Below are 11,798 nucleotides of genomic sequence, written 5' to 3'. Positions count from 1 at the left end.
ACTATTTATCAAAATAATTTTCCATCAAGAATGCACATCTACCAGGTTTTGACTAATATAATGACTGCATTATTGCTAGATTAAGTTAAGGAAAATTAGTAGATTGAATTGAAATTACTATTGTTTCTTCTTCTTTTTCTAATGTCAAATTTCAGTGCATGCACTCGAGAGCCCAGGGAAATAATAAGTCTTTTTTTTTCTTTTTTCTTTTTTTAAATAGCATGGAAAGAATAAGTCAAATCATTGATCAACAACCCCCCATCAGCAAATGGAGCAGATCTTCTGCAAATAGAATTGTACGACTTTCATGCATATTAGTTGAGGGTTGAACCAAATTCTCGCATCTATGCCTTCGTAGGATCCACTCCGCTAGGTCCGACGCCTATCATGTATCTAGTCTCATAAATAATTTAAAAAAAAAACTTTCATAATACAACTTAATTAAGCTCAAACTGAGGTGAATTAAGGAGAGACTCATGTGATAATAATAATAATAATAATTAATAAATATAGCAATATTTTTCATATCACCACCAATATTTTGGTCTTATTGTCAAAAAATATCTTTTCTTTTTTATTTTTGCAATGCTCAACATGCGAAATTATTTCCAGAAGGAAAATATAGAAGATCTGGAGTACCTTAGAGGTAATTATCAGACCAACATCATTATCCCTTAATAGACTTGTCAACTACCAAATCTACTAGGAGAAAAGGAAGGGAGAACTAATGTCATTAACGCAACAGGAGCAGAGCTCATTGTCAAAGAATGTATATATATAGATAGGTGTCATTTATTTTAAAGGGAACATTTTGAATCATTTATAATATCCTCTATGTAACTTGATTAGACCTGTAACTATTCTTCAATAATTATCTACTACCTTCTATATATGAGTTTATAATGCTTAAATCTCAATAGCTTCGATTTAATTAGGATACTATTAAATTCTCATTTCTATCTAAAAGTTATTATAATAATAAAAACTAATATCATTATAATACTAGTTGTGGATATTATCACCATATTATTTTATTTTCGAAAAAGAAAGTGGTAGGTCTAATCATTTATTAATGGAGCCTTAATATCATGGGGGGAGGGGGAAAATATCTTAGAGAGAGAGAGAGAGAGAGAGAGAGAGAGGAATATATATAAATATATTAACCCAGTCATACGGTCAACGGGACTAAATGATTGACCAGATAAGGCGGCGGAGACCAAATCTGCAATGATTAGCTGTTCTCTGACAACAGCAAACACCATAGTTGGAAAACTTTGGCCTGAAATAAAAAGGTTGAATATTTGAATTTTGATTTCACAATTTAATTGAATATATGAAAAAATTTCAAAAAAATTAGGTGTTCCTATGAGTGCCAAGTTCATAATTAATAACTATCATTATCTCCATCTATTATATAATGTTTGAATTAAATAAGTCTTGTTATATTCAACCTATCCTCCTCTTTTTAGTTACATTTCCGAAATATAGTGTAATAAGTTATCCCATTTGGTTAATGCCCATAATTTTGTGTCTTTTTCCCCACATAATATGAATGATAATAATAGTACTCCTAGCTATTTGACAAATGGTTTTGTGGTCAAGTCTTAGGGTGCATGTTCTCATCTTTGTAAAATAATGTGGTCTGATGGATGGCCACATCTGTCCATATTCCTTTCCTTGATTGCTTGTCTTGATTATAATTTATAATGGAAGTCAAATGGTCACATATGTCCCAAAGGATCATCACTTGCCTTACATTTATGATTATATTATAGGGCAATCTTGGAGGTTTACCTTCTTCTATCTTCTTGGTTTCAGGTTAAAGATTTGGGTCATTTAAATTGTGCCACGAGAGAGAGAAAGAGAGTACTTATATGAATAGGTCCAAGTAGCATTCCATGGATAGAACATTCTTGGAACTTTATTTGATGAAAGGAAATAAATATTAGAATACTTTTTCTCAAAGACCCAGTTTGGTTATTTCTATTTCAAGCCTCTGAGTTGAGGCAAAGGAATGTTGTAGAGGTAGGTCATTGACTTCCACAATAGATTATCCTCAAGCCAAGCAAAGTAATGTTGTAGAGATCTAGAAGAAGCTTCTCTATCCTTTTGAACAAAGTATTGTGTGTGTGAGAAACCATAGCCCCCAAGTGGATGTTGTTAGGTAAGAGTATGAATCGTGCGTATGTATGAGAGATGTAACCACATGTGATCACAAAGGCATCTACTTTATAAAGCACCAAGAACTTTTTGAAAGAGAAGAAAGTAAAATAAAATATTGCTTTCTGAGAGGTGATGGCATAGTTTCCACCAAATAAAATGGTCTTTTTTTCTACCACCGCTATCATTTAGGGTTGTCAAAACAATAAAGTCGACTCGAGCTCAACTTGAAAAAATTTGATCAAGCTCGGCTCGAAAATGAGTGAGCTCAAGATTGATCTACTTTATAAAGCACCAATAACTTTTTAAAAGAGAAGAAAGCAAAATAAAATATTGCTTTATGAGGGGTGATGGCATAGTTTCCACCAAATAAAATAGTCTTTTTTCTACCACCTCTATCATTTAGGGCTGTCAAAACAATAAAGTCTGCTCAAACTTAGCTCGAAAAGGTTTGATCAAACTCCGCTTGAAAATAAGTGAGCTCGAGATTGATCTTTTAAATAGGTTCAAAAATAATTATGTATAATATGAGTAATATTTTTTATACTACACTATATTTATGTTATGTTTTAAAATTTACTTAAATTGATTGTTATATATTCTTATATTGTAAAGTTTAGTTTTAAATTATGAGCCTAGAATTTTTTTTAAAATATACCGAGATTTTCTATTAGTTTATATTTTTATAGTTAAATTAGAGTTTATTTTAAACTTGATTAAGCATGAAATTATACTTGAATTGCTTATTAATTAGCTCATTTAAAAAAATGACTCAAATTAAAATAATTTTAATTTAAGCTTGATCATAAATTTAGCTTGAAATTACTCGATCAAGGTAGGCTCAGCTTCATATGGGCAATTTGTGAAAGATCTGTGATTTCCAAGTGATGGGGAGTCCTGTCTCAATTATTTGTTAATATTTTGATCTCGTTGGTGTTAATGTTTACTTTTAATTATATTTCACTGCTTGTACTATGACCTAATATTATATAATTTACTCTTAATACTATCTAAAATGTAACACCTGTTAAAGTTTACTCCACTGCCCAAATATTTCTTCTGATTGCATCATTTAACCTTCTATATTATATTGTAGACATTTCAACTTTTTCTACCACTCCTACCAATATTTCTTCTTTTATGTGACAATCTTTGCTGAAGGTGAAAGGTTGCAGTCAGGGAGAGAGAGGTGTCAGATTAGTTAATCCTATCAAGTTACCAAATGGAGAGAGAAATTGAATGTTTCAACTATTATCACCTAATAAAGTTTCATATCTTCTTCATCTTTCTCCATTTCTTTTATCACCTTAGAAAGAGAATAAAACACAAAAGAAAAGGAACAAGATGAGAAAATTATATATATAGAAAATAAGTCCACTATATTAATTGGAATGACTTGACTCATTCCATGAATCATGATCACCAACACTAGTAGATTAAATGGGAAAAGAGAGAAAAAAAAAAGGTCACCTAGCTTAAATGGACCAAGTCAGCAAATCTATGTCGTATAGTCTAGTAGAACATTATACTTGGTCGTTTCAAAGTAGTGTTGACTTCTTACAAAATAGTTCATTTTGCTATAATGACCCAATTGTCCAAATACAGTGGGCTCGGAGTAACAGCTCAAGCCCAACCCACAGCCATTATTCCATTTAAGACCCTAAATATTATCGAGTTTTTATATAAGGCTCCTACAGTGGTAGAAATTTTTTAGTGAAATCACTTCAAGTAAATAGTTATGAGTTATTAGTGCTTGATAGAAATTAAAATCACTATAAACACTAGCCGTAACCCTAATTCAACCTTCTTCGGCAGGAGATTAGTGAGGGCACGGCCAATTATAGTCTGATGAGTTGCTTTTGATTCTCTTTTGCTATAAATTTTGCAACAGAAGTTGTCCATCTTTGTAGCCTATCTTCTGTATGCTTTGATGACCAAGTTAATTCCTTAGATTTGAGTTGTTTCTTAGTTTGTTTTGAAATAGTGGATTATATCTACCCCTGATGAGATTATTTATCAAAATCTGAATCCATTCTTCATGTTATATTTTGGTAGCATTAACCAGAATATCTGAATCCATGATTGTGGTTTATTAATATAGTTTTGTTCATCTTCAAAGATTAATTATTGTCCTCTCCTTTACACACAAGAATTGCACCATATCTTATCCAACTGACTGTAGGCCAGAGATCTTCTGCGAGTGCATATCTCCTCTACTAAAAAGGAAAATACCTCTCTTTAATTCTAATAGTGCATCTTTATTATACAGCCATAGAAATATCCTTGAGCCTTCTCCCCTTTCTTCAAAGAATCAAAGTATAGGAAAATTAGCATCATGCTCTTTGTCTCAAGGATGATTCCTTGTTAATTGTATCTGGCTCTCTTCTTTCTCTTCTTGTGCCATCCCATTCATTGCAGAGTATTATATGTATGTATAGATAGATCGATAGATAGATAGATCGATAGATAGATAGATGGATAGGTGGATAGATGCTGTGGGATTCTTCCAAGTTGCTTGGAAAGACCAATAATTGAGAGATGTCCTCCAGGAGACTGAAAGGAGGAGAATCCAGAGTCATTGCTTTACTGGAAATGGACATGAGATGATAAGGATTCTCAATAAATATCAGCAAGATTGTGCATCTCAGGAGCCACTTTGATATAGAGATTCGTCGTAAAGTTGATGGGTATTCCAGGTCGACGAGTCCTGCCTCTCAACTTGTTTAATAGGGTTGGTCGACTGGTCTTCTTTTCAGTGATCATACTCCAGTTGCGTATTTAGAAGATTCCTATTATTATTATTATTATTATTATACTCTCTATTATCAAATCAAAGTCTCTGCATTTGATGGTATATCTATCATGCTTATTCTTGATCAGCTTCTTGCGTGGAACCTTCAACTGTTGCAATTATGCATTAATAACGTTATTTTGTGTAATAAGCTAATGTGATAGTACTTAAATGGTTAAAGAAGTTCATGATGTATAAGTATATCTAAATTTGAATCCCAACGGTGTCGATTTAACCGTGAGACAATGACTTAAACATTACTTTTTGCAACTTGGTCTTGTATACTGATTTTGACAATATAGATTATAGAAGCATCAAATCAACTATATATATATATATATATATATATATATATATATATATATATATTGTCTTAAGTTTGAAGGCTTGAGTCTATGGTTGTAAATAAGCTTGAGTTCTCATCAAACTTGAATTAAAATTAATTTTAATCTTAATTATAGAATCAAGCTTAAATTGAAATGACTTTAATTCAAACCAATTTCGAGCTCAAACTCAAAATTAATTTCAAACCTATATCTAGCTTGAAATAAGACCTGATTTAATGGCAAAGGTGTAAAAAAATTAATGTAGTAATATTATGAGCATTTAGATTCATATTGGTCATATACATTATATATTATATTATATTATATTTTTGAATCGTATTAAGCCGGCTCATAATTAAACTCGGTTTGAAATTAATTTTAAGCATGTTTTGCATATCAAATTTGATTTAACTCACTTTCAACTCGAGCTCAAGCCGAAAGAGAGCTCTAAGCAAGTTTGAAATAAGGACTAATTCTTTAGATCAAGCTTGAATCAACTCAGTTTCAAGCTTAGGGTTGAGGACAAATGCTAGTTGGATCACATTATTAGCATTCGTTGAGATCCGAATCAAAGTACATGCCAGCTACATAGGAATTTGGAACATAGCATATTACTTTTGTATTACAGGCTCTCAGAGTCACAGTACAAAGGGAGGAGTAGAAGCCCCACCCATAATTGAGGAATCTTATAGGAAAACCCCTCCCCCAAACCCCCAGATTTGAATAGGTTCTTAAAGGACGGGCCTTGCCTCCATTAAGTGTGGAAAAAAAAGGAAAAAAAAAAAAGGAGGATAGCTTTGATCCATTCCATGAGATGTTTTGTAATAGGACCTATAGATTAACATTAACCTTAGATGTCCATTTCATGCCTAGGACTCTCAAAAAAAGGAAGAAGAGAGAATTGTGGCATAAAGAGCTCTTATCTACTTGAGTTAAAAGAGAGGACAATAGCCCATATCTTGATGTTTGATTGGATTACATTGTAGTGCAATTGTTGTGGAGTTTGAAAACCATTGTCATAGTAGATTTCGAAAGATTCCTTTTGAGAAAAGAATAGTGTTCCGATATGGCAAGTGAATCTTAATCTCGCTCATATAATAATCTTGAGATATTGTAATCATCCAACTTTGAATGAGATGTAAACGAGTAGTAAAACTTAGTTGTGACAATGGATATGCTAGAAACATGCTTACAAGTGGAAGAGGAGAGAGAGAGAGAGAGAGAGCATATGTAAGATAGGGAGGCAAAAAGAGATGACAGCTCTCTCTTTCTCTCTAATATTAAGTAGATGTGGTGATTGATTCCCCTCCTCCCCCTAAGTTGATAATGATTCTCCCCTACTTCACACATGCAAAAGAGCCCCTCCTCTTGCTCATTGTTCTCAGCTCCATCTTGTGGTTCTCATGCAAAGCAGTCACCATTTTTTATTCTAACCCCCTTCTTTTCCAAGTAGTAGTATTCACAACCAAGTGGTTCTCTTGGCCTCTCCACTCCCCCCGCCTCCCTTCCCCTTATAAGGAGCCAGCCACCCTTTGGCTAACTCCACACTCAAAACGTAACCTCCATAACTTCCTCTCTCTCTCTCTCTCTCTCTCTCTCTCTCTCTCCTCCAGTCTTCTTTGAGATCGTAGCTAAAATGGCATCAGGCTCGCTCTCTCGCAATTCGAGCTCCTCGTGGACCGCAAAGCAGAACAAGTTATTCGAGCGGGCGCTTGCGGTCTACGACAAGGACACGCCCGACCGGTGGCAGAATGTCGCCCGTGCTGTCGGAGGGAAGTCCGCTGACGAGGTTAAGCGACACTACGAGCTTCTTGTTGAGGACCTCAAGCACATCGAGTCCGGCCAGGTGGCTTACAACCACTACAACTCCGGCGGCAGAGGTGCCACTGCTCAAGAGGAGCAGAGGTAGTAGTTAAATATTCCATCCAACATCATTGCAGCTGCATCCTCTGTACAAAATTTCTTCTGCATTGGGATCATCATCATCATCATCATCACCATCACCATCACCATCACCATCACCTTCTCTTCTTCTCTACTGTTAGAAGTTAATATTCAGATGATGAGAGTAAAGATGGAGCAGGTGTTTCCATTTGGCAAAAGGCCAAAAAGAACACAATCTAAGTTCTTGTTTTGTATGACAATAGGGACAACAACTGCACTTATCTTTGTCCCCCCCGCCCACCAAAGCTCTATCTCATACCTTCTGAAATAAAATTGAGTGAGATTTCTTGAATTTTTTTTATTTTTTATTTTGTTTACAGGCTCAGGTACATGAAGCTCCAGTGATGCAAGAAGTGTAAGGCAACACCCTTGTACGTAATTAAGTGATTGGGCCACTGTACTTCTGTGGATGGTTTCACTATATATATATTATATTCATGTAAATATTGATCATGGATTATCCAAATAGATATGATTGGCTAAGCCATTTTCTAAGTAAATGTCCCTGCGTATTAAAGGAAAGCCTATTTGGTGTACCTTTGTTAACTATTTGTTTAAACTCTTTTGAGACATTTTTTGAACAATATAATTATAGTCAAGTCACACCTTTCTTTTGCACTATTTTTAATCAACCCATTTCGTTTTTTTATTATATAAAAAATAATAACACCCAATTAGAATTCAGGAAAATAAAAACCTTTAATTTTTTTAATTTTTTTTATAGTGTTCTTCGTGTAAACAAAAGGGTACCCCATTATTTCCCCCTCTCCTTGCCAAAAATTAAAGAACACCAAAGTTAATGCGAAAAAAAAGAACAAAAAACAGGGGAAGGGAAGTCATCCCCTTCCTTAGTCCTCCTCCTCAAAGCAACAATTTGATCACCTCGTCGAATCGAACACCGTCACTTCGACCGTCGTCATCGACGAAGAGGGCTTTGACGACTCCATTGTTGGCCACCATGAGGTAACCCCTCGACCTCACCCCGAACCCCTCGACCCCGCCCCTGAGATCGACGGCGAGGCCTAACGCCCTCGCGAGCTCCGCCTCGGGATCCGAGAGCATTAAGACGCCGCCCTCCTCCGCCCCCAACGACTCCCCCCACGCCCTCATCACGTGCACGTCGTTCGCCGCCACACACGCCACCGTGGCCGCTCCGCCGGCCCTGGCCCTGATCTCGGGGGACCTTCTGATGAGCTCCTCTGGCGAGAGCTTCCATCGGCGCGGGGGCAAGAAGGCGCCGGGGACGGCCAAGATGACGACTTTGCGGCGCCGGCTGAGGTCGTGTAGGGAGAGGGTGCGGATGGCGCCGGGGGAGTCGAGGTAGGAGAGAGTGGTGGCTGGGAGGCGGTAGCCGGAGGCGGCGGATGTGGGGAGAGGAGGATGGCGGCGGCGGAGGGGGAGAGGAGAAGGGCGGAGGGGAGCGGGGAGGCCGTAGAGGGAGAGGAGAGAGGAACGGTGGGAACGGAGGATGGAAGAGCGGTGGGGATTCCACGAGGCGGAGACACTGGGCGAGAAGGCGGCGGTGGAAGGAGGAGCGTCGGATATGGAGACACTGGCGGCGAAGGTAGCGGCGATGTTGTTGACGGAGGCAGCCATTCTCTATCTCTAACGGAGCTCAAACGGGAGGGTTTTGAAAGGTGAGGAGGGTTTAAGAGATATGGATATTGTCTAAAAAAAAATAGTATTTTTTGCGTTAAAAAAATACTTATTTTTGGTTATAAAAATAGGAGTGTCTGTTCTTAAGCAATTTAGATATCGTTTCATTTAAAACTATTTCAACATCTCTCACTTTCTAATTTGTAATATCCGATTAAAATTAATATAATTATTAGGTTACAAGTTTATTATTGAAAAAAAAAGGGGCATGATTGATTAATAGTAGCAATTTATGTGGAACCACAGGACCTCCAGTGACTTGGAGAACAAGCGAAGGGAAACCCGAGAACAGAGGACATAGTTTGGTATCGACTGGATTCCATATCGTCCAAGGAGTATGAAAGATTACGACGCAAACAGCACAAACGACAAATCATTACGTGGCCGCCTCTAATAGGCCGGAGTCTTCTCTCATGGCTCTATAAAAAGAAAGAAGAATCTGTCTTCTTTTACTAATTTAAGCATGTCTTAAATACTTGTCCCTTCCCCAATTAGCCCAAAAAAAATTTAATAAAATATATAAGACGTTCGCCCCACGCTCCTCTCGCTTGTAAATTAAAAAAGCCACAGATTCTTGCCACGTGGCTCCATGCCAACGGATAGTTTTTGTGGGCCTCCCTTTTAGTTTAAGGCCCAAACCCAAGAAGTCCACTTAAACTTACGAGTTGGTAGTTTAGAACTATATATATATATCATATAATCTTTCAACCTTAATACCAATCAAAGCAGTCTCAAGTCTCAAAAAGGGTATGGATTAAAAAAAATAATAATAATAATAAATAAAAAATTAAAGTATGACGATTAACGTGTTTAAAACACAACGTGGCTCCTAATCATTGTATTGGAAGGGCAACAAATCTAGGACTCATGCATAAAAAGTAAAAGCTGCAAAGAAAACAAAATATGCAGTAGTGGCCAGTTACTCCACTTGTCAAAAAGGGTGAAGCCAAGTCTGCTGCTTAAGGAGTGAAATCTTTAATCAGGTCTACTTATAAAAAAGAAATTGGCAATTAAGTAAGACAATTAATTAAAGTCTACCTACCAAAAGAAGCAAGTCTAGAAGGCGTCAGAGATCATTTCACACCAATCTGGATAATTAGCTAAGAGGCAGCTGCATGCATGATGTTTGTTATATATTTATACTTTAAAAGTACAGGAGAGGAAAGCAACAATATGCTGTCTCTCCTGGAAGCTAGCTACCTCATTTGCTCAAATAAACTAATCTTCTATCATTGATAAGTAGTTAGTTTAATCTTCCTCTCTTCCTCTCTCTCTTGATACAGTCTACCTTCTCTCTGACAGTTTCTGAAACCTGTCAGCAGATGAGCAACACTGTTTTCACATCTCACTCCCATGGTGCAATGCATTACAAATTTACAACTTACAAAAGGCTGCAGGGTCTAGAATGGAACACGGAGCAGATGAGAGAGAGAGAGAGAGAGAGAGAGAGACTTAAAAGAGAGGGGGGGGCTTGAGAACTTTAATGGCATACTAATTGTACTAGATGTAGATCTTACCCCCTTAAGTACAAGCACAGCAAGAAAGTGCATCACCAACTTCAATGCACCAAGAAAAGCAGAAGGCATACAGATGCATCAAATGCAGCTTTGTTGCTTGACCCAGATACACTACTTGCAAACCATCAGACCTAAAAAGTGGTAAAAGATTGTAAACAATTTTGAGAAATATTAGTAGCAAATAATATTTCTTGGGAGCAGGAGTGGTACCTCTCTCACTGCTAAAGGAGAAACTTCCAAAAAAAGCACCATGATAACAATTATAAGTCCACACCCCCAGCAGTACTCTTCCATAATAGAGATTAGTGTAATATTAGAACAAAGTGTTCATGCCTGTACTCAAACCTAGAAGATTATTCAGGGACAAGAAGGGATTGCATGCCATAGGACCATGATTCAACTCAAACAAGCAGTCTTGGGAGGCAAACAAAGTTGAGTGCGAGATGTGTTTCGCTCTCGCGCCATTCTTATGTCCTCACCACAGACCCTCTCAAAGCAGCCGCATGATCTCATGCTATTAATGGACAAATATATAGAATAAGTATTACTAGCAAACAACATTTGTTGGGAGCAGCAGTGGTGCTTATCCCTGCTAAAGGAAAAACTTCCAAAACAAAAGACATTATGGCAAAGTCCACATCCCAACACACTCTTTCCACAATAGAGTTTACTCTCAGAGCAAGCAAGTGAACATAGAGATAATGCCCAAGATAACAACAGCCATTCTTCTTAAAAACTTCTCATCAAACCCAAAAGATAGTAATGTGTGGAAAGAAATGCTTGAGCATGCCATAATGCAATGATGCAGCTCTGACAAGCAATACTGGAAGCAAAAGGAAATTAAAGAAAAGATTTTTTGTTCCCATATAATCTGCAAACAACTACTTAATCTCATGCTATTCATGGCCAAATACATGCTCATAGACATTATTAACAAATAATACTTGTACCTCTCACTGGTAATGGAGATAACAGCTTCCAAAACAAAAGCAACCATGATAAGTCGACATCCCAACAGTTTCCCATAATAGAGTTTGGAGTGCCGGTATAGTTCTTCGTTCAGAGCTATCCTACAATATAATTAATAATGCAGAAGACAAGATTGCACCATAACACTATGACCATGCATATTTCTAAGAGAAGGGAAAGAATTTTTTTTTGCTCTCATGGAATTCTTAGCAAGACACCTAAAGACATCCAATATCAGCTCAAAACACCCACTTATTCTCCTGCCATTAATGAACAAACTTCTTGGGAGCAGCAGCGGTACCTCCCACTGGTAAAGGTAGAAACTTCCAAGAGAAAAGCACCACACCAACCCCACATCCCAAAACTTCCATAATAGAGCTTAGAACACAATTAGAGCTAAAACCTAACATGATCTAATGGAGAAGAAGAAGATCA

General features: G+C 36.9%; 2 protein-coding genes across 2 annotated transcripts; one reads left to right on the top strand and one right to left on the bottom strand.

Annotated features, from left to right (window-relative positions):
• The first annotated feature begins 6,824 nt into the window (after positions 1-6,824).
• On the top strand, positions 6,825-7,716 carry LOC140792484 (protein RADIALIS-like 3). Its single transcript, XM_073143520.1, has 2 exons — positions 6,825-7,182; positions 7,542-7,716. The coding sequence occupies exons 1-2, from the start codon at positions 6,914-6,916 to the stop codon at positions 7,564-7,566; spliced, it is 294 nt and encodes a 97-aa protein (XP_072999621.1). The 5' UTR covers positions 6,825-6,913; the 3' UTR covers positions 7,567-7,716.
• A 366-nt stretch (positions 7,717-8,082) lies between these two features.
• LOC140792870 (peroxiredoxin-2E-1, chloroplastic-like) lies at positions 8,083-8,817 on the bottom strand. Its single transcript, XM_073144091.1, has one exon. The coding sequence runs from the start codon at positions 8,815-8,817 to the stop codon at positions 8,083-8,085; it is 735 nt and encodes a 244-aa protein (XP_073000192.1).
• Between the last annotated feature and the right edge of the window lie 2,981 nt (positions 8,818-11,798).

The sequence above is a fragment of the Typha latifolia genome, chromosome 7, assembly GCF_019914945.1.
Source record: "Typha latifolia isolate L0001 chromosome 7, TyphaL0001v2, whole genome shotgun sequence".
NCBI lineage: Eukaryota > Viridiplantae > Streptophyta > Magnoliopsida > Poales > Typhaceae > Typha > Typha latifolia.
This window is presented reverse-complemented; position numbering and strand designations above follow the sequence as displayed.

Bases quoted from the DNA above. Each gene is read 5' to 3' on its own strand.
- LOC140792484 (XM_073143520.1), top strand. From the start codon at position 6,914: ATGGCATCAGGCTCGCTCTCTCGCAATTCGAGCTCCTCGTGGACCGCA. The intron at 7,183-7,541 runs GTAGTAGTTAAA...TTTTGTTTACAG, and splicing joins ACTGCTCAAGAGGAGCAGAG to GCTCAGGTACATGAAGCTCC.
- LOC140792870 (XM_073144091.1), bottom strand. From the start codon at position 8,817: ATGGCTGCCTCCGTCAACAACATCGCCGCTACCTTCGCCGCCAGTGTC.